Genomic DNA, 27061 nt, shown 5'->3' with positions numbered 1-27061 from the left:
TAGAGGTGCTTTATTTTCTAATTCTCTGCTATTCCTTTTAAAGAAAATTGAATGTAATATTTACACTGATGTAATTAAACTAACATCTTGCAGCATCTTCTTGTATGCTCTGGTAACATCAATAATCATTTGTCTGGGTAGCTTTCAGCCTAGAAGCAGAGAAATATAATAATTATCAAGGATAATATTGTGATGTAAAAATTATTTTTATTTACCCTTTTAAGTATGTCTCAATTGACTTTTAGAAATGGGTATATCTAACTGGAGATTTTTGTTAAGTATATTATTGGTCAGTAAGACTGCATGTTTATGTTGAAATTATTTATTTTTATGTTTTTCTCAGCTTACATAAATCTTTATCCCAAGAAGAAAGTCTGAAGGATCAGTTTAACCATACCCTTGGTACTTATGAAGAAGCTTTAAAAAATAGAGAAAACATTGTTTCCATCACTCAACAGCAGAATGAGGAACTGGCTATCCAACTGCAGCAAGCTCTGACAGATCGAGCAAACATGGAATTAGAGCTTCAGCATGCCATGGAGGCCTCCCAAGCGGCCAATGACAAAGTTCAGAAGTAAGTAAAATGATCTTGCATTATTTCAAAAGCCTGGAACAAAACAAAACCAGAACACTTTCTTTTGACAACTAAAATAATATAGTATTTATTATTCATACTGTTGGTGGTTTCAGACAAAGGAGATTGAGAAGAATGAATTTTGTTATTTTTTAGATTGCCTATCATATCCATATTTGGGGTCATTTACTTGAAAATCATGGCCACTATTTAGGGCAAACCACCTGTACTTAATAACTGGTCTTCATCAGTTCATGAAGGCCATACATGAAAAACTCCTCTCATAGGTAATAAGTAAAGTTATTGGCAAGGGGAAGAGGTAGTCACGTAATCAACTTTACTTATTTAGCTTTGTGATAATCCTGCTTGAGTTGAGATCATCTGTGAGTGACTTTGTAAGCTGAGACCTCGAGGCACGTAGAATAGTTACAGTGGAATTAATTTTCACGTTTTGTTCTTCTGAAGTATTCAATACAGCTTTTCACAGTGCATAATTACATTTGTTTATTTCTGATGATCTTTGCATTTTTATTAAAATTTAAATAAAGCTACAAAACAAGTCAGCCTTATGATAGCTAGCAAAATGTTAACATATATCATACAAAGAAATCACTTGTTAATTTATGGGACTTGAACATTGTAGCAGAATTTCCTAAGGCAGCTTTAATGTAATAGAACTTGTCATTTTAACTGAGCCCATCTTCAAGTATTGTTAATAACATTATGTCATTACAACACTTAATTGTCTTTAATTTGTAAGACATACCTTTTTCCTTAATTATTTTTTTCAGTCTCACAGTATGAAGTAGTGCTAACCTCAAATTTTCTTCTTACACTTCTTATTTGAAAGTAAGTCATGTCAAAAATTTCCCCAACATCCTGGAAATTATGCTTTGAATAGTAACCCAAAGTCAGGTAAATCTGTAGTTAAGACCAATTTTAAACAGATTAGGAGTTATTCATGTTTATTAAAATCTTTACAATCAGGTTATCTTGAAATTTGTGATTTATGGTAAGTATTATATTTTTTGTAGGTTTAAAGATTAGGTTTATGTTCAGTCAGAAACTGTTACCCAGTTAGTCACAATGTACATTAACATTCTAAAAACACTAAGATACATAAGTAGATCTCATTTCATTGTAGATTACAAATCAATAACTTTTGACAGTCAGAATCTAATTTAGCTCTTAAAGTCTACAAATAATCACAAATTTCAGAGTTTTCTTTACATATAATCTTTAATTTGTATTCATGATTAAAATTCCCTTAAACACTGTTTCCCAGAGACCAATTAGATTTCTATAAAATCTTTGGAAACGTCATCAACCTCTTATTTTTTACATCTCCTCAACTATTATTATTATTTTGTGAAAAATAAAAAAAAAACTTTGTATACCAAGAAGTACAAATAACGTCATCTCAGATAATGCTTTAAGTTGAACAGGTTTAACCTTTTGAAAACTTACTATATTGTCCTATTCTTCATATTTAACAACAGACAGATCAAAAGGTTTTAATGGAATGATACCAGTGGATAGAGTTTAAATGAAACAGTTATGTAATTTAAATGTTAAATTTTGAGGTAAATGTTAAATCTTTTATTCTGATTTCCAGCAGTAAGACTTAGATAAAATATTACGAGGCTTTCCTGTTCATATTCAACCTACTGTATTTTATTTTTAATTTCCCTCCATTGGGCAGTATATATTCATTACAGTTAATGTGGGCATCAACCTATATAATTGCGTTTAAAAGGATAACCTTCCAGGAAGCCAACTTATAAGACTTTGTTAGATGGTATTAATATTTTCCATATAATCTGAAATTACTGTTACTAGTAATTATTTTTGAAGGTCCTTTGTAAATATGTCAGTATTCTAGGCAGTAATTACAATGTAAACTAAAAAGGTCCACATTTCCCCTTTTCCTTTCACAACCAAATTTCTTGAATGACTGATCTATGTTCACTATCGTATTTTTCAATCCCCATTCACTGTTGTGCTACTCAATACACTGTGGCTAAGTTTTATGCTGAAATTGTTATTTTTAAGATTACCAGTAATTTCCTAACTAAAAAATTCGATGGCCCATTTCTAATTATATTTTTATTATAAAACTAATATATGATCATCCTAAACAATAAGATACTCCTATATCTTTGGTAATATAGCATAGCGGTTTAAAAGCTCAGGATCTGGATTCAAAATGTGTAGGTATGTGAACCTGGACATTTTATTTTAAAACATTGTGCTGATGTAGATCATAATATATGGATAATAATACTGCCACCTCATAATGTGGTAAGAATTAGATGAGATAAACACATAATGCCTTTAGAATAATGCATGTTGCATAGTTTCTCCTTTTTCCGTTTCACTCCACACTGCAATATCTCATTCTTCAGAAGGGCTCTGTCTTTCAAGACTAAATACCTTTATATACATGGGTTCCTCTGCTTGGCACCTTTTACCCTTTTCCCCCATGAAAAACTTACTCATCCAGGAAGATTCAGTACAGCATAGAGGATAGAGGCAGCCTTTGTAGTCAAGTCAGACAGACCTATATTTCAATCCCTGCTTTCCTACTTATTACCTGTGAGATTTGGGGCAAATTACATAACCCCTGGAAGCAAAAGTTCCTCAGTTGAAAAATTCAAACGGTAATACTGCCTTCACAGGCAGGTTTGATATGAGTAATAACCTGGATACCATCTAAAATACCTAGTTCAGTGCCAGTTACTTTATTATTATAAATATTCTATAAATTATTAGTATAATCATGCTCATCAAAATAACACAACTAGTTCAAGTATCTCTTCTGTACAAAGTCTTCTTCAACTTTCTAGAAAGTTAAATCACTCTCTTCTGTGTGTTGCCATAGTATTTTTGTTAAAAATTCCTCCCTTGAAAATAAAGCCCTCTCCATTCTCCTGTATTTCCTGTCTCACTAATGGTCTTCAGCAATTTCAGCACTGTCCTGATTCCTTCACTGTTTCTTACTTTTCACATGCACTTTGCTGTCAATCTCTATTTTGTTTCCTACCTGAGAATCACCTGATTCCCTCTATTCCATGCTAACTTGTTAATTGCATAACTTCAGGCCCTCATCATCCCTCATCTAGACTATTGAAATAATCATAAAACTAGTTTACCTGCCTCTGGCTCACAAGTTTACCTTCCTCACTGCCATCAGAGTTAATTTTTCTAAAACTTAAATCAGGTTATATTACTTCCCTATTTAAAATGTTTAGGGTCCTTTCATCCCCTACACACTATTGCATAAACAACTTAGCATGGCATATGAGGCCTATCACATTTTTCTGGTATCATTTCCTCCCACGACCCCAACCACAATATCTTTGCACATGTTATTTCTTCTTCTTAAAGCATATTCCTCCCTTCTAGTACCTGGTCAAATTTTTGTTACTCTTTAGTCAGATGTTAATTTAAGTTACCTCTGTGTTGTTTATCTTTTTATTTTTTTAAGTTTATGTTATTTGTTTATTTTGAGAGAGAGAGAAAGAGAGAGAGCAGGGAGGGTCAGAGAGAGAGGGAGACAGAGAATCCAAAGCAACCTCCACACTGTCAGCACAGAGCCTGATGTGGGGCTTGAACTCACCAACCATGAGATCATGACCTAAGCCAAAATCCAGAGTTGGGTGTTTAACTGACTGAGCCACCCAGGTGCCCCTTATTGTTTTCATAGTACTTAGTCCATACCTTTGTTAGAGGTCTTAATCATCTGGGTGTTATAACTGCTTTGTTTGTATTTTTCCTGTCTACCTGACTCCCTGCAAAATTACCCACATTGAGCATTCCCAAGACATGGACGCTGTTCTCTTCATCTTTGTATCCACATTCCCTCCACATATTCACTCAGATGCCTGATATAAAGTTGGTACTCTGTAAACACTTCTGAATAAATGAACTAGAACAATTTAATAGGTTGATAAGATGACAGAATAAAGTAAAAGCAGTTCAGATCAGGAATACACAGGAAAATTTCAAATGTGCACTCGTCTACTTTAAGCCCTAGATAAAAAAAGTTTTCAACCAACCCAGTACCCAGTGCTAGTAGAAGAGTTTCCTGGAAAAGTGTGAGCTTTGCGGTGAGTCCTGACTGCCTCCCTCACTGGCACCGCCACCCTTAGCACTCTTCTCAAAGTCAGGATATGGGACTTTCTAGTGATCAGCTTTTAGCCCTTTTAGCCCTTGCCCTAACCACCAACTTCCATCAAGTTTAATTACATTTAAAAGACCTGAAATCTTCAGTAATAGTGGAGAGAGGCTATATACTATTTCTAATAATTGTAGAATTTTAAATTTATATTTTCTTTTAGAGTCAAAAGAATTTCTTAATTTTTTTTGACCTATAGGAATATTCCTGAAGAAGAAAGCGGTACAGAATTACCATCTAGAAACTAGCCAATATTTTTAGGCAGAAACACTGATAGGGAAAAGTATAGTGAATATCAGACATTATTGTCCAAGAGCTTCTTGGGGGAGGGGGCTCCTGGCAGACTCAGAAACCATGCAGCTCATGATCTTGGGGTCATGAGTTTGAGCCCCACGTTGGTTATAGGGATTACCCAAAAATAAAATCTTAAATAAAAAACAAAAAACTTCTTGGCCCAGGTGTCATAAAGCCTAAAGTTTCCATTCCCTTGGGTTAAGCATTACTGTCTTCAGGTACTTCTTTTTTAAAAATGTGTATGATTGTGGAAGAAGAGCACATTATCATTTAGCTTTTAAGTTGCTGTTTGGCTAATCCTGGATACACTTATTTTGGTGAGCTGTGTGGAAGTAGGAGAGAACTAAGAGCAGGTTACCACCACAGGAACTTTGTAAGAAAAGCTTCTCTTAATGATTCTCCCAAGGACCACTCATAATCCTCATTTATTAAAGAAAAAACTGACACACCAGTCCATTAAGTGATGTTTTTATCATTATTAGAGATTTAAGACTCTATTATTCTTTATGCTGTATTTTATTTCCCATCTGTCTTTCTGTCTATAGATATGGTTCTTGTGGCCTAGCACAAAAGTTTTCCAAAGGATTTTAAAAACATATTTGACTATACTTAACATACCTAAGCTACACATAATTACTTAAAAGTATTTACAACCAGGCTTATAAGGGTAGAAGATCTCAGAAGCTTCTAGATTTTACAGTGAGGTAACTTGTATCACATATCATCTTTACTATGGACCAGATTTACACTGATATGATTGAAATCCCTCATAAACTTTAACTATATAAGAAATAGATCAGACAAAAAGATGTAGGACAAAAGTTGTAAACTTTTACATGTGTTTTCAAGAAAAAATGTCACTATGTAAAATTTTCTTTCCATACTTAAAAAAAACAAGTACTTACTATTTACATGTGTTCTAATTTCCAATTGCATAATTAAAGTATAAAAGATCAGCATAAAACATTTCCTTTTGCAATATAGGGCATCCTAAGCTTTTGAGTGGTATTGACAGAAAAAAAAGAAGAAGAAGAACATGTAAGCTAACAAAAAGTCTTTCCTGCCTCTTGGTCAAATACTGATTTCTCTGAAGAAGTTGAGGTTACAAAGAAATTGTGAATTCTCAGCCCGGTTTCCCTGCTGATGGGTAAGAACTGTCTGTAGTTCTCTTCGAGGTGTCAGGGGAGTCGCCATAGTGTCACACAAGGGTTCTTAGCGTAGAGCAAACATACTTTCCACAAACTCAGCTGCTTAATCTGTTTGCAGGTTGAATTATAAAACAGGGTAGATGACTCTGAGTGCTGGGAAGGGGAACAGAGCATTTCTACAGTTTCTTGGCTTAGAGGGGGAAAAAAAAAAAAGCAAAAAAAAAGCCTGTATTCTTATTTTTTTTTAAGAAGCCTATGATTTTCATCAAAATACATCACTAAATTTTTTAGTTTTGTTGCTGGCTCCAGATTTTGATTTTAATCACAATAAAAACTAATTGTGGTAATATGTCTTTACATAGATTAATACAGTTGTATTGTTTTCATTAAAATTACTCTGCTTCTTGCCAACTATACCTGTGATGTTTTCTTTTTTTAATAAATTCTCAGTTGGACTATAAGTTGCAAGGCAATAGTACACATGTCTGAACACTGTAAATACTTGTTGATTGAATCAAAGAATAAGTCTCATAAATTCTCAACTCAGCATAAGCTTTAAATCAGCAAATTATTTAATATAAGGTTGAAAGTTGATTTTGACTATTATCAATAAATGGGAGGATTTAAAACTTCTGGAAGTGTTTGAGATTTTGTGTTTGAGATTTAAAAGCTCTGTGAGATATGATACATATACTTCAGCAAACAATAAGTCAATTTATTTGTGATAATCTATGTGCAGATAAACTTCCCATTCAGCTCTGGGGGCACCTTCTGAATCTAGATCCAATTAGATATTGTCATTTTTATGCTTTTTAAGAGTTTAATATTCTGGATTTCAGTAAATGATAACACATTTTTAAATTAAATATATATTTAACTTATGAAAGACAAACCTTCTTATACACTATCCAATAAGTATGTGTTTTATAAAAAGTTTAATTTTATCATACATTCGTATAATGGATCACCTTTCTCATCCATTGAGTACACGTACATAAAGTAAATTTCTTTAGAGCTACTTATGTATATACACACACACAGAGATACCAAGTTTGATAGATATGTAATTATACTTTTTATAAAAATTAGAGTTGGGCTTACACCTTTATCTTTAGAGAATGTCTCACTTTGACATGAAAAAGAAACATAGTGTTAATTGTCTATGGCATTCCTCTCTACCAGGGAAAGATTAATGTAGGATTATTAAAATTGAAGCCTAACCCAGAACTTGAAAAATTCTAATGAAGTGTAAAGTAAAGGGTGGAGGCTAAAGAAAAGAAATTCTCTAAATCTAAGAATCTTCACTTTCCCTGATAAATTTCCTTGTATAGTTAACTTTATGGAATGAATCATAAAGAGATTGAGAGTAGGGACTAAAAAAGTAAAATTACAGCGTGACTGCTTATATTTCATCTGCTTCTTCATTTCAGAACCTGTCTTCAAATAGGTGATCTAGAGTTGGGCTAATACACATTTCTGCCTACTAAGATAGATAAAACATGTTTCAGATGAGTACAATGGAAAAAAAATGAGAGAAGAAGAACGAAGGAGTAAAATATGAGAGAGATCCATGCTGTTTCCGTTTAAGACTAAATAAAATGCAGTAATTTGTGTTGTTTTTCATTAATCCAATGTTATAGTAATTAAAAGTCAGAAATAAAGTTACTGTCATTGTAGGGAAATTATAGGATCCACTTAATGATGAAAATCGTATACTTTTTAACTAGAACTTGACAGACTAAAAAACAAAACAAAACAGGAGTTCTTATGCCTCAGAAACATTCAAATGTGATTTTCACACGTTTATATGAAATGTAATTTCCTTAGAGTGGCCATATGATCTGACAAGTATCCTTTTCCTTGGTTCTGTTCTTAGCCCCAGTTAAAGCCTTCTTACTGTTTAACCCTTGACAAGCTACACAGCTCCCAGGTACTTCTGTGAAGACAGCAGAAGTCATCCATCCAGCTTACCTGAGAATAGTTTCAGAACTGATAAAAATAAGATATGTAAGGTGATTTTAACTTTCTTACTTAATAATACTAACCACTAGTGTACTTTAGAATAATTTTGTAGTAAAAAAGGAAAAGGGAAGCTGTTGTAAAAATGAAATTTTAAGAAGTTTTCATCATTCCTGCTTGGGTGTTGCTCAACCTCATTATACTTGCCAGCTCATTCACAACTTTGTCCTTGCTTTCCCTATTCTTCTTTATTTTCTTAAACACATAGAAAATTTAATATGATGTATCTCTCTGTTAGTATAGAAAAGTCTACATTTTTATATAAATCAAGGTCTGATTTTCTTTTAATAAATCCTTAGCATACCCACCTAAAATCTGATGTACACTTCCTTACTAGGTATAGGTTTTATTCCCAAAATATAATTAGATAAGACCTAAATTGAACCCAAAAACAAGTAGAAATACTGATTTCACTTGGATTCTAACATTCCATGTTTAGTTATTTCTCCCCAATAAGTCAGGGATTTGCACATGTGCACCTTGGCCCTCGAAAAATATAGAATAAAAGAACCTCTTGCTTATTTCAGTGTAGCTTTAACTAGTGGTAAAGTCACAAACATTGTCCATACAGAAACTTCATTCTTGATCATTTATAGTTAAAAAGAAAAAAATCATTCTGTAACAATACAGTATGTAGTAGTAGCTGAAGTGATCTTCTTTCTTCTTCATATTGTTATATATTCTTGGGCAACTCAACAAACAGTTTTTTTTCTGTTGTTCTTAACCTGAGTATAAGAAAATAATAGTTATACTACTATAGATTATTTTTCAGATGTTTCTGCAGAAAGACTAAAAGTGAAAAATAAGGCTCCAAAAATTACATCGTGAACAGTATTTTGGAACTTACTAAACTTAAGAATTTTAATTTTTTTTAATTGCTTGGGCATTTATACCATTCAAACTAATAGTCCTTGGAACATCATCATCATTTGATGTTTTCTTTTGCTGCACACAACGGCATCCTAAAGGCATATGAAAGCATATATTAATTATTTCTCTTTATGTTACCATTTGCCATTTCACAAGCTACACAATGGTGAAAATATATATAAATATTTAAAATCTTGAAATGCCTTCTTCCTTAAATTAATTTGCCTTCTGAGCTGTGTATATTTCACATCAGGCTTCCAAGAAGTTCTCCCCTACTGACTGGAGGGCCTAATCTTTCCCAGAGTGGTGGAGTAGCACAGTTCAAGAACAAGAATGAATCTCTGTATAATCACACCACAATGTGAGGTGACCCTAAGACAGAGAACTGACCAGATACACATATGGGTTTTAGGAAGACTTTCTGATGCTCTTTTTTAACACAGCTGTGAGAAGAATGTGGCTAAGACCCAATAGTCATTCTTGAGTAGAGCTGGCAAAGGAAACCATGAGGAGAAGAGAATTTAACACATGGGTGTAAGAGAGCACGGCTTCATTGATGCGATCTGAGGGGAATGCCTAATGACTGGAAGAATCAAACTTGGCAATGAAAACACAAAGCTCTTTTCATCAATTCAAACGCAGACTCTAAAGCTGCAGATGGTCACCTCCAGCCTTGTCTATTCAGTGTGAGGTTTTATAAAATGGCACTTTGGTGAATACTAATAGATCAAAACAAAGATTTAATAACGTAAAGATGTGGTGTTCATTTTTAAATGAGTATACAGGTCAATGTCTCAGAAAAGGATAAAAAGAGTACCTTTTATATGTGGGTCTAAAGTCTTTTTGTTATTTTTCAACTTCAAAAATAAATGACATCTTTAACATACAGATTGTGTTCATGGAAAAGAGTTTACATTGTGAAAAAGAGACCAAAATCAGGGTTTATATTTACACTTACTGATTTCATTGCTTCTGTTTGAGGATTTTCAATTTATAATGTCTGTTAATGTCATCCTTTAATATTTTCTTGAAGCTCACTTTTGATAGGATAAATATATATTAGCATTCTCAAGGATGAATCAATCTAATTAAAAATTTAGGCCAAAATATTTTATACTTGAAATAGAACTTTTTTCCCACCCTTTTCAGAGAATGCAAAGAGACATTTTTAGTACAAAGGAAGCCTTTGAACTTTAATGTTGTCTAAAATTACACTTTTGCTACTTTGTGTCTGATTTTCTAAGATTTTACAAATTCCTAATAATTGCTTATATATTAAAAGGTAATTCATTATATTCTAGCTTGTTACTTATGCTTCCATAAGTGAATCTTACTCTGAATTGAAAGATGGTATATTTTTTAGAATAAATTGCATTCTTAGATTTGGTTAGCCCTTTATAGTTTATAAAATTTAAGCTTTATTATCCAAAATAAGCTTAACATATGAATTTAAATAACTCATTAATAGCTTTCATATTTCTACTACTTGTGAAATAAATATAATTAGTAAGTCTCTATGCCTAATAGTTTTATCTAATAAGTGACACTAACGTATAATAAATCAAAGCACTAGAATTGAAAGTTAAAGGGGAGGCATCTTAGTATCTTGCAGAAGTATCAGTGAACTAACAGGACCCTTGGTTGTCATTAACTGGGTATGTAGAAGTCATTAAATTGTGTTCCTTCTCAGAATCCCCATCTGGAAGGTAGAACTGATACACTTCCAGATGTGGCTGTGAGGATCAAATATGATGCATGTGCATAAAAGTATTTTGAAAAGTATAATGCACTCTATAAATGTAAGCCATTGACTGAAAAATATATCTTCTACTCATATTACGCATTTCAAATAAAAAGTTATAATCACCTTTTTGGAACTGGAAATAGTGAGAAAAATAATAAATTTTAGCCTCAGAGACAGAAAGTAAATACCATGTAACTTTGGAAGAAAAGATTCTTCACATAGATCTTAGAAACTGGAAGTAAAAAGGATTCTATGCATTCTCATACATTACTGGGTAGAATGCAAAATGGTAAAAACCCTGTGAAGGAGAATTTGATAATATCTAACGAAATTACATATGCACTTACTCTTTGACTAAGGAAAATTGCTTCTCGGAATCTATCCTGAATATATATCTCTATGAATATGAAACAACATAGGGATTACAGGATTCTTTCTAACAGCAAACAGAAGTAATCCAGATAGAGTAGTTGAATAAACTATGACATAGTTACATAGTGGAATACAATGCAGCTGTAGAGAGAGAGAAAGGAAGATGTCTATAAACTGCTACTGAGTGATTTCAGGGCATATTACTAACTGAAAAAAATCAAGTACTTACAATATTCTACCTTTTGTGTGAAACATAGGAATAAAAGGAATAGGAAGGATAAACCAGAAACTAATGAAAATTGTTAACCTTTGGAGGTAGATTGGAAAGGTTTCCACTGACCAAATTTGGCACAATTTATGCATCAGGAGAAAACTGTATTTGATTATAGAATATTTTTCACATTTTTAAAAAAATGTTTTTTAATGTTTATTTTTGATCGAGAGAGAGAGAGGAAGGAGAGAGAAAGGGAGACGCAGAATCTGAAGCAGGCTCCAGGCTCTGAGCTGTCATCACAGAGCCTGACATGGGGCTCGAACTCATGAACCGTAAGATCATGACCTGAGCCAAAGTTGGACACTTAACCAACTGAACCACCCAGGCGCCCCTGAATATTTTTCACATTTTAAAGTCTATAGATACACATTAAAAAAAGATAGAAGATGAAAAGGGAGAAGGGGTTTTTTTTAATGTTTATTTATTTTTGAGAGAGAGAAACAGAGCATGAGCGGGGGAGGGGCAGAGTGAGAGGGAGACACAGAATCCAAAGCAGGCTCTAGGCTCTGAGCTGTCAGCACAGAGCCCCATGCGGGGCTTGAACCCACAAACCGTGAGATCATGACCTGAGCTGAAGTCAGACTGACTGAGCCACCCAGGTGCCCCTGAAGAAGTTCTTGTTTTACAAAAGAATGACAGTCCATAAATGTTGATAAAATGTTAGAAAGTCATCACCTTATAACCCCCAGGCTGATTAATTCAAGCAAAGGCCATCCATCAGCCATACAAAGAGTTAAAAGTAGCTACTTTAGCACTAGAATCAGGCAGTCTAGTTTCGGGAAACTTACTTAGCATACGCGAAGGAGACCTTAAAAATCAGGAAAAGTTTAAACATGGGGATTTAGGATGTCAAGTACCTTCTTCGAACAATATTTAGGGATTTGTATTGAAATTCACTTTAGAAATTTCTCTTACTCAAATATTCCATGCTTATGTAAGTGATAGCAGATAGACCTAAACTATTCAACCTTTTATCAAAACTCATCATTTAAAGAAATTCACTACAATATAAAGATGTTTTGCCTTAGGAATTTTATCCATATTATAATAGGTACTAATCATTTCTTCATTTAAGTTTTGGTATCTTGTTTATAATAAAATTTTTATGTTAACTTTGATTTTTTTAAAATACTGATTGAAATATTGTTTACCTTGATGACTGAGGGTTTTTTTTTTAATACTCCCTTAAATTTTTCACCTGAATTGAGTGCCTCCCTCACCTCACCCTAGTTCTAGCCCTGAATACTCTATAAAAGATGAAAAAGACACTGCTGGAGGAAAAAAAGAAAACACTCCTGGTTTACCCTTATTCAAAAAAATAATAATGAAAACCTACTAAGTTACCTTAGCTTGTGTGATTTCTACTGACTGGTGTTTCATGTTCAGAAATGACAGTTATATCGTGGAACTGAACAACTATGGTTCTTCCACCCTTGGGAATTTCACCACATTTTTAATTGTGCACTCTCCAGAGTGTCTACCACTGTCTGACTTTATGTTTCTTACATCATGGTCATTACCCATACCACCTCTGTCAACCGTTAACTTTGTCTTCATTTCGATCATCTGTGTAGATCAGTCGTCATACCTATCAACAGTAAGGTGGTCCGGATTACATTCTAGACCCTAAATGTTGATTTCAATTTGAGAATGTATGGTTTTTATGAATCAGACATAAAGCAGGTAGAGAAAATTACTGTGACGATGCTAGCTTAATAAGTTGAATATTACTTTTACTTTGTAGGCCCCTGGCTTAGTCTGAAGTTTGGAGGTGCATTGAATATTATCTCTACTAGACTCCCAAAGGATGTTGCCAGTCTTTTGAATTAAACTTGAATAAGGTTGATTTGTATTCCCTGTTAATCAAAATTTGAAATGTTGACATTAGAAAATTTCATTCAGTGCTAATTATATATGACTTTTATGAAAGTTAGGAAGGAAAGAATCCTACATTTTAAAGTTTAGTATCAATCTAAAGCCCTGTGAAAACAATAGTGAGTAGCTTAATAAGCCATCTTAATAAGATGCCTTAATAAAACTAACCAGTTATTCTAGCTTGCTGTGTTTCACTTGGCAGTATGAAGATCAGTGACTCGCTTCCTCCATCATTAATTGAAACTTTTCTGGGTTTAAAATGATGAAAACCTCAGCAGTGTTACAGCAGTGTTTCCTAGCCTTTCTTGACTCTTGAATCCCTTTGGTAGTAATAGATATTCTCTAGGTAGAATTGTGAGCATCCCTTTTGGTTGATAGAAGAAAAAGAAGTTAATTTGCATTGATTTATAATTTTATTTAAGTGCAATCTTTAATATTAATAATATGTAACACCACATGGTATTTGACTTACTTCAACCATATAAGAAAAAACATAATTTATTAAGTTTTTTTTGTGGTGTATTGTTTGGTTTAGACACTGTAAATACATATTAAAAAGTAGATTAAAATTTAGTAACATTAAATAACTGCTTGTGAGATTATATTTGGAATTCTTAACATTTTACTTTTATTTATTTTTTTAACATTTTACTTTTAAAAAGGAAATAATAGAGTTTCTTAGCCTCTGTTTGCTGGAATGTATCCACAAATAGCACATTATAGATATTTTGGTCTTTACTTCAATATAGCTAAAGATTAATTAAGTTTAATTATTCCAATATTTCTTGTCCTTTTTTTTTTTTAAGTAACAGCTACTAAATAAGGTGATATGAGAACACAATTTCAAGAGCTGGCGAAGAGAATAGATAAATCTTACAGATTTCTCATTATATCCACATTAATTTGTGTTTCAGCATCAATGTACTTTCTGCGTCCTCTGAGTATTTAGAGGTCCATTAGTGGTGGAAATTAAACAATTTACAAGTGAGAAAGAAAAATACAGTAAAAAACAACATGTTGATGAGCTATGTTCAACTGAATGATTAACCACCTAAGATATTGAGTTGTGAACATGCTATGCTGATTTTTGCTTAACCTCCACCTTGCTCATTCATATCCAGTCACAAGTTATCAAAGTAATCCATCTTAAAAGCCAAAATAAAATAACAATGAGCAAAAAATGTTTAATAATAATTTTATGCTTTTACTTCAAAAATGGAAGTCAGAACAGACATTACCACCTTTGACTACATGATCTCCTATGAATTTTTAAATTACAAAAGGAAAAAAATGATGCTTTAGAGAATTTTGTTATATAGTTTTGCACACCTTTTTTACTCATCAATTTTAACACTTTATATTGTTCAAAGGACATTTATTTTCTCAAAAATACATTTTTTAATGTTCATTTTTGAGGAAAAGACACAGAGTGTGAGTGGGGGAGGGGCAGAGAGAAGGGGAGACACAGAATCTGAAGCAAGCTCCAGGCTCTGAGCTGTCAGCACAGAGCCCCACGTGGGGCTCAAACTCAGGAACCCTAAGATCATGACCTGTGAGGAAGTCAGACACTTAACTGAGCCACCCAGGCGCCCCTTTCAAAAATACATTTTAAAATACTTGATTTGTTAACCACCCCCCCAACACATATAAAGTGAAATAAATTACCTGAATGAGTTAAATTAGGATATAAATTATTGAAAGAAAAAAATCATTTCCTGGAAAAAGTGTGTGTTCAAGCATATTAAATAAATGTTAATGGTTTCTTTACATATTTTTAAATAAGAGAACATTTTTCAAAAAAGGAAATTTAATAGTTCGTTATAGAAACTGTATGTTTTTAAAAATTAAGTAAAGGGGCGCCTGGGTGGCTCAGTCGGTTAAGCGTCCGACTTCAGCTCAGGTCACGATCTCACGGTCCATGAGTTTGAGCCCCACATCGGGCTCTGGGCTGATGGCTCAGAGCCTGGAGCCTGCTTCCGATTCTGTGTCTCCCTCTCTCTCTGCCCCTCCCCCGTTCATGCTCTGTCTCTCTCTGTCTCAAAAATAAATAAACGTTAAAAAAAATTAAGTAAATATTTTTCTCATCATGAGCAAAGCATACAACTCTAAGACCTGATGTGCTTATGTTGGCTGACTTAGTAAACATTAATCTTTGCTAGTCCAGCTTATACCTTTTATCTTTCCTGTGCCAACACTCTGATTTTGCTCTGAAGTATTCTACAACTTGCTGTTATATGATATTAGCCCGAGAGCTAGCTTTTCCAGTTTTCTGAGTATGCTTAGTATATTCTGTAACTAATAAATCAATAAAACCTTTTGTAATGTACAAATTCCTATCTCTATGAAGCAATTATAAGCAAACTGTAAATGAACACATGAGTCCAAGAAAGGTATGTTGTGATTATATTGACTCTGAAAACATTTGTTTTTCATAGAATACATCATTTGTTGTTAGGTATAAATTGATCATAGTGTTGCTCATAATTTTTTGAATAATAAATCCAGTGGGTAGTAAAACAATAAAAATGTTTATATCATAAGAATACATTTTAATTACTCTGAAGAGCTACATGTTAGTGGTATCTTTGAACAAATTAATAAATATGAATCATATTTCTTATTTAGAGAATGAAACTGAGACCTGTTAATAAAATTTTTATCCTTAGTAATTGAATTTCATATTGGCTTCATACATTTTCTGTATCATATTATGATAGATAGCAAAAATGCATTAAAAACTTTTTTTTTAATGTTTATTCTTGGGAGAGAGAGAGTGCATGTACGATAAGGGGGTGGGCAGAGAGAGAGGGAGACAGAATCAAAGCAGGCTCCAGGCTCTGAGGTGGCAGCACAGAGCCCAATGCGGGGCTCCAACCTGCGAGGCATGAGATCGTGACCAGAGCCAAAGTCGGACGCTCAACTGACTGAGCCACCCAGGTGCCTCTGCATTAAAAACTTCAAATAAAAAATTTTTAAATAACATTTAAGCAACAATTTAAATACAAGAAAATCTACGTTGACTAGATAAGTGTGTGTAGAAGGGAATAAGATGAAAGCATTGAAGAATTTATGTAGCAGTCATGTCATCGTGCTCATTTTTAAATAATTCCTGCTTAATGTAATGTTTCATTACTCAGTGAAATTTGATCAAGTCTTAAGATTGTACTCCCATGATCAAGCATAGCTTTGGTACTGTTTTCCTGATAGATTTTATCACATTCAGAAGTAGCCCTTTTGACTACTAGCAGTTGTTTGTATTTATCATTGATTTAATTGATGTAGAGGTCCTAATTAGTTATTATAAAGTGAAAACCTAGATATAAACCTTTATGGTTGGGTTGGTTGAGGAGGTAAATAGATGAGTTATGATAGCCATGCCAAATATAAATATTAAACTTTTTTCAGATCTCAAAATCTAATGTGTTTCATTCTAAATAAAAAAGGTGAAAGAGGAGAACATTCCTAATGGATGAAAGGCCATGATTTAAATATTTTCCCAATTATAATTATAACAGCAGGATCTTGAACAATTTTATTCATGTATTTATTCAAAAATATTTTTTAAACAGTTACTATGTGTCACACAGTGACACTGTTAGAGGAAGAAGCTGGGACCAAAAGTATAAATGGACACTGGCTAGGGGAAAACCTTCCATGTGGAAGCAAAGCAAAGAACTTGGCACCTTTGATACACTGAAGGAAGATCTTTGCAGCTGGATGATAGCTTGGACCATAAAAGGAGGATAGAGTGGTATGTAGAGTCAGATCTTAAAGAACATTGGCACCCTTGTTAAGGTTTTTTCTGTTAGTTTCCATTTTTAAACTTTCTCTTCCAAGCAGTTTCCATTTTTAAACTTGATAGATTATAATCAGGGGACATGTTCTCATTTGCATTTTTAAAAGATTGAAAGGCTGCTGTGTGAAGGATAATCTGTAATGGGACAGGTGTAGAAGTAAGGAGACTCATTAGGAAAGAATGAGAAATTGTAGTGACTTGGACCAGAGGAGTGTCCTTGGAGATGGAGAGAAGAGGGACTTGAGAGCCACATGCCCTGTAGGCAGTAGACTTTCTGGATGGGATGCAGGGTGTCAAGGAAAACTCCCAAATTTTTGTCTTGAGCAACCTGATAGATGGAAATACTATTTACTAGAATTGGAAAAACTAGAGGAAGAACAGAGTTGAAGTGGAAAGACATTTTTAACACGTTTAATTTGAGTAGTATGTGAGACACCAAGTAGATATTTATATTGATAACTTTATTTCTCAAAGAAGGATTTAACAGTTATAACAGAACTTCAAATTGTTAGTATGTCCATTTGACTAAATATTTGGGATTTATATTAGTTATATTATTAAAAATTCTAATGAAAAGAGGATAACCTTTCATGTTCTCTTTTATGATAATCATACCATTAAGCTCTATGAGGCCAGATACCATCCTGTGATGTGTTTGATGTCTACAATATCAGGCATGATCCAAGAACATGAATTAGTATATTTTTCCTTCCAGTAGAATAGATCATTTTTATCTGAAAGTTTGCATTGAACCATCTTGCCAAGAATTAGTTTAGGTTTTAAAATTCTGTCATTCACATGTATGTATCAGTATTTTTGTGCCAGAAATCTTTGCTATATGCATTTCCTGCTAATAATGAACTTGTATCATATTAAAAGATATAATGGATACACATTAACCAGACAGGTATATAATTGGAAACCATAATTTTATGTTACATTTTGTTTCAGAAAAAAAAAATGTTCTGCTTTTGAGATTTATACTAGTTATCTGTTGCTGGTAACAAATTACCCCAAAACTTAGTGGCTTAAAACAGTTATTTCACAGTTTCTGTGGGTCAGGAATCTCAGTGCAGCTTTGCTGGGTCCTCTGACTCTGGGTCTCTCACAAGGCTGCATCATCTCAAGGCCTGACTGATAAAGATCTACCTTCTGGATGACTCATATGGCTATTGTCAGGATTAAGTTCTCACAAACTTTTAAACTACTAGACTATGGTGTCGGTTCCTCTCACACTCCAGACATCAAGGCCTTTGGTTCCTTGCTATGTGGGCCTCTCCATATAGCATCTCACTACATAGCAGGCAGCTTTATCCAAATGAACAAGCAAGGGGACGAGAGGGAAAGAGAGTAAGTTAGCTGAATGGAACTCACAGCCTTTTTGTTACCTAATCACTGAAGTCATATCCCATCATTTTCGCCATATTCTGTTCATTAAAACCAAGTCAGTAGGTCCAGTCCACACTACTGGGGAGGGGATTACACAGTGGTGTGAATACCAGGAGACAGGGATCATTGGGAGTCATGTCAGAAGCTGCCTCTCACAAAGTTTTTTAAAAGTGAAGTTACTTTTATAGGGTCTTAAGTAGCTGAAAATTGACATCCAGTTAATCATATTACTTCATGAGCAGTGACAGTTGTGGGAAAATGCACAACCACAGTCTGACCTTAGGATACCATCACAATCCTCTGAAAATCTACAAGATCCTGTCTAAAGAAACCAAAGGTCATGATGGGGTCAAAACTTCTAAAGAAACCAAATCCTGAGCCAAAATTAAGTACCAAGAATCATGCATATTCAGAAACTAATAGATCATGAACAGGGTAGTCAGTAGGATCTGTCTGTGGTGCTCTCAGTTCTGGATAGCTTCCCACTTACAAATTTCAGTTTTAAAACTCTAAGTGCAGCTAGCTAATGTAAGAAATAAGGAAGGAGGAATTAGTGTTTTACTTCTTTTAGATGAATATGAATACAGAGAATCTGAGTCAAGATTTAAGCCAGCCCTACTAGTAAAAGTGAGAAGAATAAAATAATGGGCCAAGGCTCAGGGGAAGCGCTCAGCTGTGGTAAATGTAGCAAACCAGTCAATATTATTTGAATGTATGTTGAACTGTAGCAGTTTTATTGGCACTTCAAATCCGTATTGATGCTATTAATGATGATAAGCATAGTTTAAAAATTCAATAGCCAATGGAAATTCAGCAAAAAAATAAGTTATCAAATATGTGTTTAAACACGGAAGCTTATGTGTAAATTAAATGTAATAATTTTTTTAAATGTAATAATTAACATGAAAGAGTACCAAAAATAAGTTCAGATAATAATAAGCATGATTATTACCACATAAGAAATGTTAGTGAATGGACAAAATATTTTTGGTAATAGAAGACTAAAAGGGTTTGAAATAATGAATGAGAATAGTGCCTGCACTTTTCTATGTACCTTGAGTTATCTGAAGGTACTTAGAAAATGTTTTGAAACTGTATTTCTTCTGTTCTGCAGTTCAAATGTCATTTCAATCAAGTACGTACTGCTCATCAAGCATTGAGGTAGACACTGGGTATCTACCCAGTGGAAATCACTGGTAAATAAGATTAAAGACAGCAGCACCTGCTATCACTCAGTTTACAATCTAGAAAAGAATATTGACAAGTAAACATTAATTATAATAGGAAAAATGTATGGTACTGGAGGGACACTAGGAAAACTCGGGTCAGTCAGGGAAGGTTTTATACTTGTAAAAAAAGCAGGCATGTTCTGTTAACTCTGTGGGTTATGTTTCTAGGAGTCTTGATTACCAGTTAGAAGAATGTGCCATAGAAAATGGTATCAAATTGAAGATTCAACCTCTTCCCTAAAATATGATTGGGAAATATCAAATGTGCTATGGTATATGTACAATATTCACCTACTAAAGAAATAACACAGTACCTAATTGGATCCACATCCTTCATTTAAAGCCCTTGGGAATATGTGTGTTTCAGAATTTAGAATTTCTCAAAAATCATAAAGGCAATATGATGTATATGTAACACCAGCTGTTCTAGAAATGCACAATGTAAACAAACACATGAATATTTCTGCAGTGAAGTATATGAATTGTCACTCTCGATCAGGTTTTCCTGCTACCTGAGTTTGCAGAAAACTTATAAAAGTATTTTGGCTTTTAAGAGCTTTATGAATTTTGGAATTGTACATTAAAGGATTAACAGCCTCCTTTTCCATAAAAAGGTAGTTGGACTTGGTAAATTAACAATAAGGATGCCCGGTGAAAATTTTACACTGTTGTTATGCCTATGATACCAGTCATTCATTGAAATTAAGGGGAAAGATCTCACCCACTCCTCGTTGATGGTATATTGACTGTCTCTCAGTAGTGGGGAGCATCAATGGGAAAAAGTAGACAATATTCATATGGTTTCTTTACCACAGTATGTCTAAGAGATTATGGCACATCAAAAGCTGTTTAAGTTTTAGGGACAAAGGAATCACAAAAGAATGAGAACTACTTTAAGTAGGAATTTTGATAACTTTATTGAATATTAGCCTCTCCAAACTAATATTTATGCCAAGGCTCAGGTCAGGGTAGTGTTGCATATATGCTGCTTTATAATACCAGTAGGTATAATAACTTAATGGATTAGTCTGAGTTTATTTTGAGGAACTTTTCATAGGGGAGCTTTTTATATTTCAATATTTTCTCCAAAACTTTGTTTCATTATAAAGTTTTTTTCCAGACTTTCATAAGTCAGTTAAGTTCCATGTTTAGCGAGATGCATAACCACCTATTAGTTGGGTTAAATAAAAAGAAAAAAATCAAATACCACACATTAAAAGATTTTTTGAAAGAGGGATTTGTGGTTTTATTTGGAAAAGATGTCCTTTTATTACAGGCTCCAGCCAGCTTTTGAGGGATGGGCCACTAAAGGAGAGGACAAACTAGAAACAATTAAAACTATTTTTAGAGCATCAGGTTTTCATTGAAGCCCAAATACAAGCTGTTTTGACCTTCTCCCTAAAGACTTTTTTCCTCACAATTCCTGTGAATGTGATCACTGTTTTAAGCAAAGCATTTTGCCTGTCATAAATAAAAACCTATACTGATTGTATGCAAGAAAATGAAGTCAAATTTGTATAGTTTCAGTGCTAAAAAAAATAACTATGAAATCATAGTCTCTAAAACATTCTCACTTCCTTACATACTTTCAAATATATAAGCACTGATGGTTAATTTTTAGCCAGTGCAAAACATTATAAAATTATAATTTTAATCTTTAAAAAATTGCTCTATGTATACATCTTTTACCAACTAGAGTGCAAATTCTGTGAGAAGAGAATCTGGGCTTGCTTGTTTGTTTGTTTGTTTGTTTGTTTGTTTAAATCTGCTGTTAACAAACAGTGTTACAAATGAGCAGCCTTCTTTAAACATATTTACATAGTTTTTCAATTTTAACAAAATTCCTAAAAAATGAAAAACTTAAGTTTCAAGAAAATGTGCCATTTTGATTCTAAGTGTTGCCAAATTGTTCTTTTAAAAAGTTAAATCAACAACTCATAATTTATAAGAATGCTGATTCCACAATTTTCACTACTATTTTGTATTATTAAGGTTTGAATCTTCCAATCTGAAAGATGAAAAATTACATCTCATTTCAATGTGTACTTTGATGATGAATAAAGTTAAGCAGCTTTTTATATTTTTATTTGCAATATATTTTTATTTGAACTGCCTGTTCTAGACTTTTCCCATTTTTGTATTGTATTATTTATTGATTTTTAAGACCTCTTAAGATAGTAAATAAATCAGCTTTTTATTAAATGTACTGTAAACATTTTTCCCCATTTCAGACTTCGCTTACATTATATTTTTCAAGAGAAAAGTTATGTTTTGGTTTGTTTTTCTGACAGTGTCAGGTTTGTTAAATTGTGGTATCATCTGATAACTAAGGCAGCTTGCCTTCTCTTGAGTTGCTTATTTGAGGTTTTTTTATTATTATTACTTATGATTATCTGACTAGAAAAAGTACTAGAAATATTTATAAATTTTTTTTAATGTTTATTTCTGAGAGAGAGAGAGAGAGAGAGAGAGAGAGAGACAGTGTGCGAGTGGGGGAGGTGCAGAGAGAGGAGGAGACACAGAACTGAAGCTGGCTCCAGGCTCCGAGCTGTCAACCCAGAGCCTGACACCAGGCTCGAACTCACGGACCCGTGAGATCGTGACCTGAGCTGAAGTCAGCCGCCCAACCAACTCAGCCAGCCAGGCGCCCCTAGAAATATTTATAAACGTGATCTTTGTGTTCTTTTTTTTTTCTTCTAAACAAAAGGTTGTTTTTATTAATTGGCAGCCCAATGGGTTTTTATACCTTAATACTAATTCAGGTTGGTTTATCTTCACAAATAAGCTATTTAGTCATGTTCTTCAGCCATAAATCTCCCCTTCCAAAGTAAATATCCTGCATAGATAGAACAAACAGGATCAAAACACAATAGAAAGCTTGAATGCTTAGGTGCTGGATTGGCTTCATTTGTGTGTGGGAGATGAAAGGAAAGTACCTGAGAGAGCCTTTACTGTGTAAGGAAATCTGTCTCTTTCAATTCAAATCATTGTTTTAAATATTGTGAATACTTAAAGTTGTATAGCCTTGATGTGTGATGTTAAAAAAACAACAGAATAAATAATTCTTCCATGTTTGTATAGCATATGTCCCCTTAATTTATTTTTCTGGGCAATTTCTTGCTATGAGAAATACAATGATAAAACTTGAATAATATACATACTGAATATAAATACTTTACAGCCACATAGAACTTTTAAGTTCTCTGTCAGTCTCATGGAATTCCTACATCTGGGGAGAGTTCAGCAAAAAATTAGTGAGAATGGGAAGAGAGAGAAAGAGGTTACATTTCTGTCTTTTAAATGCCCTCTTGTTCACTTTAGTAGTTATGTACATGTGTTCATCTTTACCAAGAGATGTATTAATTAATATTGTTTTGATAGGCCAAATATTTTAAAAATGCTTTTTAATCACAAATAAATGTTTTTCAAATTACTGAAACAATTTACATTAATTCCTGAAAAAATTTTAAATATCACTAAGCACTCTGGTTTCTCTTCAGATCATATAAACATTTTGCCTTTTAAATATCACCAGGCAACTTGGCATTCTTACAAAATGTTTTCATATATCACATACAATTTTATAATCTAATTCACTTAATATATGATGAATAACTTTATGTCATTATAATCTTTTACTATGTAGTTTAAATGGCTTTAAATCTATTGTATGATTGTATCATAATTTATTTAACCCATTACTGTTACTGTTGAGTTGCTTTAAAATACTGCTGCAGTGGACAGATTTGCAGCTAAATATTTGCACATATCTGCAATTACTGCGTGGGACACAGATTCCTGGAAGTGGAATTATGAGTTAAAAAATACTTAGAATTGCTAGAAAAGGTTTTAATTAATTAGAAAAACAATTAGACTATAGAAGTGCCATCTGAAGAACTGCAGATTTTAAATCTCTTCGGGTATGTGGAAAAAAGAGAAATATGGTGCTGAGTGTTTTATAGTGGAGAGATAACGTTTCATCTTGTCCTCTAATTATAAAATACATTACCATAAATACTTTCTGTGGTAAGAATGACCTAACTTTGGGGCTCCTGGGTGGCTCAGTCGGTTAAGCGTCCGACTTCAGCTCAGATCATGATCTCACAGTCTGTGACTTAGAAGCCCCGCGTCAGGCTCTGTGCTGACAGCTCAGAGCCTGGAGCCTGCTTCAGATTCTGTGTCTCCCTCTCTCTCTGACCCTCCCCCATTCATGCTCTGTCTCTCTCTGTCTCAAAAATAAATAAAAACATTAAAAAAATTTTTTAAAAAGAATGACCTAACTTGTAAAAGCTGTATATAAAAGTATATACACTGATAGCAGGAATTTAATTTGAATGTATTACTTATGGTACAAAAACCGAGGCAATTTTTTCAAACTTTCTAGCCTTTTTTTTTTTTTATTTTTTTTCAACGTTTTTTATTTATTTTTGGGACAGAGAGAGACAGAGCATGAACGGGGGAGGGGCAGAGAGAGAGGGAGACACAGAATCAGAAACAGGCTCCAGGCTCCGAGCCATCAGCCCAGAGCCCGACGCGGGGCTCGAACTCGCGGACCGCGAGATCGTGACCTGGCTGAAGTCGGACGCTTAACCGACTGCGCCACCCAGGCGCCCCTCTAGCCTTTTTTTAATAACAGCTTTTTTCATAGCTGTCAAAGACACTGGCACATAATAGAGCAGAATGATGTGAAGCCATAAAAGGCAGAGTGTGTGTCCCATCAAAGAGCTGCCTTACAGTAGTTCAGATTGAGAAAGTTTAAACAGGAGTTAATAGCTTGTTTTGAGGATAGTAAGTCATCTACTGTTCTCAGTAAGCATGTCAAAATAGTGGACCAGCACTTGTGACAGGTTAATATAAATGATTTAAGACTTTGGGTGTATGTATATAGCATTAGAAGCACGCTGCCTATGAAAATTTTTTGGCAAAAAGGTAACAATTATGAGTAAGATGAACTCTTTTCAACTGTTCCTTTACAGCTGGCAATACCTTTTCACCTCTCCATTTATTTCATTGTAAGCACGAATAGAAAAATTTCATGGCCCGACTACATAGTACCTGGAATTAAAGATATATTCTCTCTTCTTGAAAAGATACGGGATCTTAGAGATAAATGGGGGAGGCAACAAATGTGGATTTTATTTTCATTTGTTACTTTTATTACAAGATACAGAGAAAGACTGTAAAAACTCACACACACACACACACACACACACACACACAAAACAGTGTATCATGTACTTAGCACTCTTTTAAATTTGGTGGAATAAATAAACAGTGTGCCATAAGGCTCTTGCCCATAAGAAGTTTAGGGCATTGTTGTTTGCTTGTTTCCAAATACTGTTGCAGTGAACACACTTCTAGCTAAAAACTTTAGGCACAAATTCCTGGAAGCGGAATTGTTGGGTTCAAGAGTATATGACATCTTGTATCTGTATATAATGCTAATAATATATTTAAAAATATATATATGTATATATTGCCTTGTTTTTTAAAATTATTTTATAGTATAGAATGGAACTAAATAACCTATTAATTGTTCAGGGCAGGTAGTACAGGGAGAGGGAAGGCCTCAAGGAAATTGAACTTGGCCTCTAGCATGGGTGGCGTATGAATAAGTAGAGAAGAAAGAGAGTGTAGAAGAGGAGAAACAGCACAAATGAAGCAAAGGTACACCTGTGAATGTATTATATAAGAGGAGATAGTTTAGAAGTCAGCCTGGCAGGAGTGCCCCATCCTGTGGGATTATATCGGATAGGTGGGGTGAGTTGAATTACTATGCAAAGGCAGATTTCAGGGGTTAGGGAATAAGAAACTAACGCGGAGTTTTGAAAGCAGCAAAGGTCACTTGAAAGAAATAGCATTTTAGGAATATCAGGCTCACTTAGCATTGGGGAAGATTAATTGAAGCAGTATGGTTTTAGAAGTCAGAGTACCAGCTAAGGAGCAACGGTAATAATATAATAACAGACAACTGATGTGCTGGTATAGGCTGGTAGCAGTGAGAATGGGAGAAAAGGATTCATATCAGAAACACTATAGAGAAAAACTGTGATCTGGTGACTAAAGAGATGTGAAGGGTAAAGAAGTAGTCGGTATTTTAAGATTTTCTGCCTAAGAGATAGGAACAACACAGTGCCGTCAATAGGATGTCTTTTAGTTCAATGCTAAGAACTAATTTCATTTTCTTTTTGTATAACCCTAACTTATAAACTTATGAGAAAAAATATTAAGTTGAGTTTGAGAACACTACTGTCAGATGGCAGATATAAAACTCATCAAAATTGGCTTCCAGAAACTGAAGAGCAAAAGAAGGGAAGGCTTCTAAGGATTCTTCTCAAAGAATAATAGAAATACCCATGAGAATGTCTTTGGAATGATAGCTATTTAGATTATATAACTCTATTTCCCAGGTAATTAAACTCTTTCTGTGGAGTTTAGTGCTAAAAGTCAGAATGTCCAAAGTTATTCTGAATGATAAAGATTATTCTGAAGAGCTGTATCTCAAGCCATTCAAAGAGAGGCCAAATGTCAAGGCTGTGGTTTGAGGCGTCATTCTTCAAAAGGCAATAGGTAACTCCTCTACTGGGCAAATGGCAGATTATTTCCTGAGGTGATATCATTGGTGATATCTGAATTATCTGAACCAGGCTGGTGGGTGAATACTTAAAAGTCCAGATATAAGCAGCTGAGAGCAGCATATAGAAAGAATTTTTAGAATTGTTTTATTTCAAAAGGCACATGATGAGGATAGCTATTAGCAAAGATTTACAGCAGTAATTCATTCCTATCATCTAGGTTATTTATTCAAAGAAATATTTCTACCAAATTTAGGTAACAAAATACATACCAGAAGATGTAAACACTACCATATTGTCCAAACCTAAACTAAACTGAGGAAAAATAACAAATTATAATTCATGTTTCATGCCTTATAGAATATCTGAAAAACCTTTAGGATTTTATCAGAAGGCAGGTTTGAGGCTCTTTTCTTCACACTCAGATGAGAATTGCTCTCGAATTAAGACAGAAGAATAGTTTTCATTGGCTTTACAAGTGGCTCTCGGGTACTTAGTTAATCATAATTATAAGTCCTTATTTATTATCTTTGCTGCCAAATGTATGGTAGTTTCTAGAATATAAAAATCTATGTATTGTTAACAGTGCAAATACTGTAAATCTAAAGGAAATCATATGAAAAATCTATCTTGGTGATTACTCACTGTAAATAAATTAGAACATAAGTATAATTCACATTTAAGACCTTTGTAACTCAGTGCCTGAAGCAGTTTGCTAATGTCCT

The 27061-nt window shown here is 33.7% G+C and overlaps 1 protein-coding gene across 6 annotated transcripts in view; it reads left to right on the top strand.

The window, feature by feature from the left end:
• The window catches only part of MIPOL1 (mirror-image polydactyly 1), a 346637-nt gene that overhangs the window by 274443 nt on the left and 45133 nt on the right, over window positions 1–27061 (top strand). For all 6 annotated transcript variants that reach the window (XR_015252408.1, XM_086709892.1, XM_086709891.1 and 3 more), the window contains one exon: window positions 344–574. Coding sequence is in view for 5 of the 6 variants with exons in the window: in XM_086709892.1 (XP_086566018.1) it covers window positions 344–574 (231 nt within the window). In the remaining variant the exon portion in view is untranslated. The remainder of the gene's footprint in view (window positions 1–343; window positions 575–27061) is intronic.

This window comes from Puma concolor, chromosome B3 (genome assembly GCF_028749965.1).
Source record: "Puma concolor isolate L17-30 chromosome B3, mPumCon1.1.hap2, whole genome shotgun sequence".
Lineage (NCBI taxonomy): Eukaryota > Metazoa > Chordata > Mammalia > Carnivora > Felidae > Puma > Puma concolor.
This window is presented reverse-complemented; position numbering and strand designations above follow the sequence as displayed.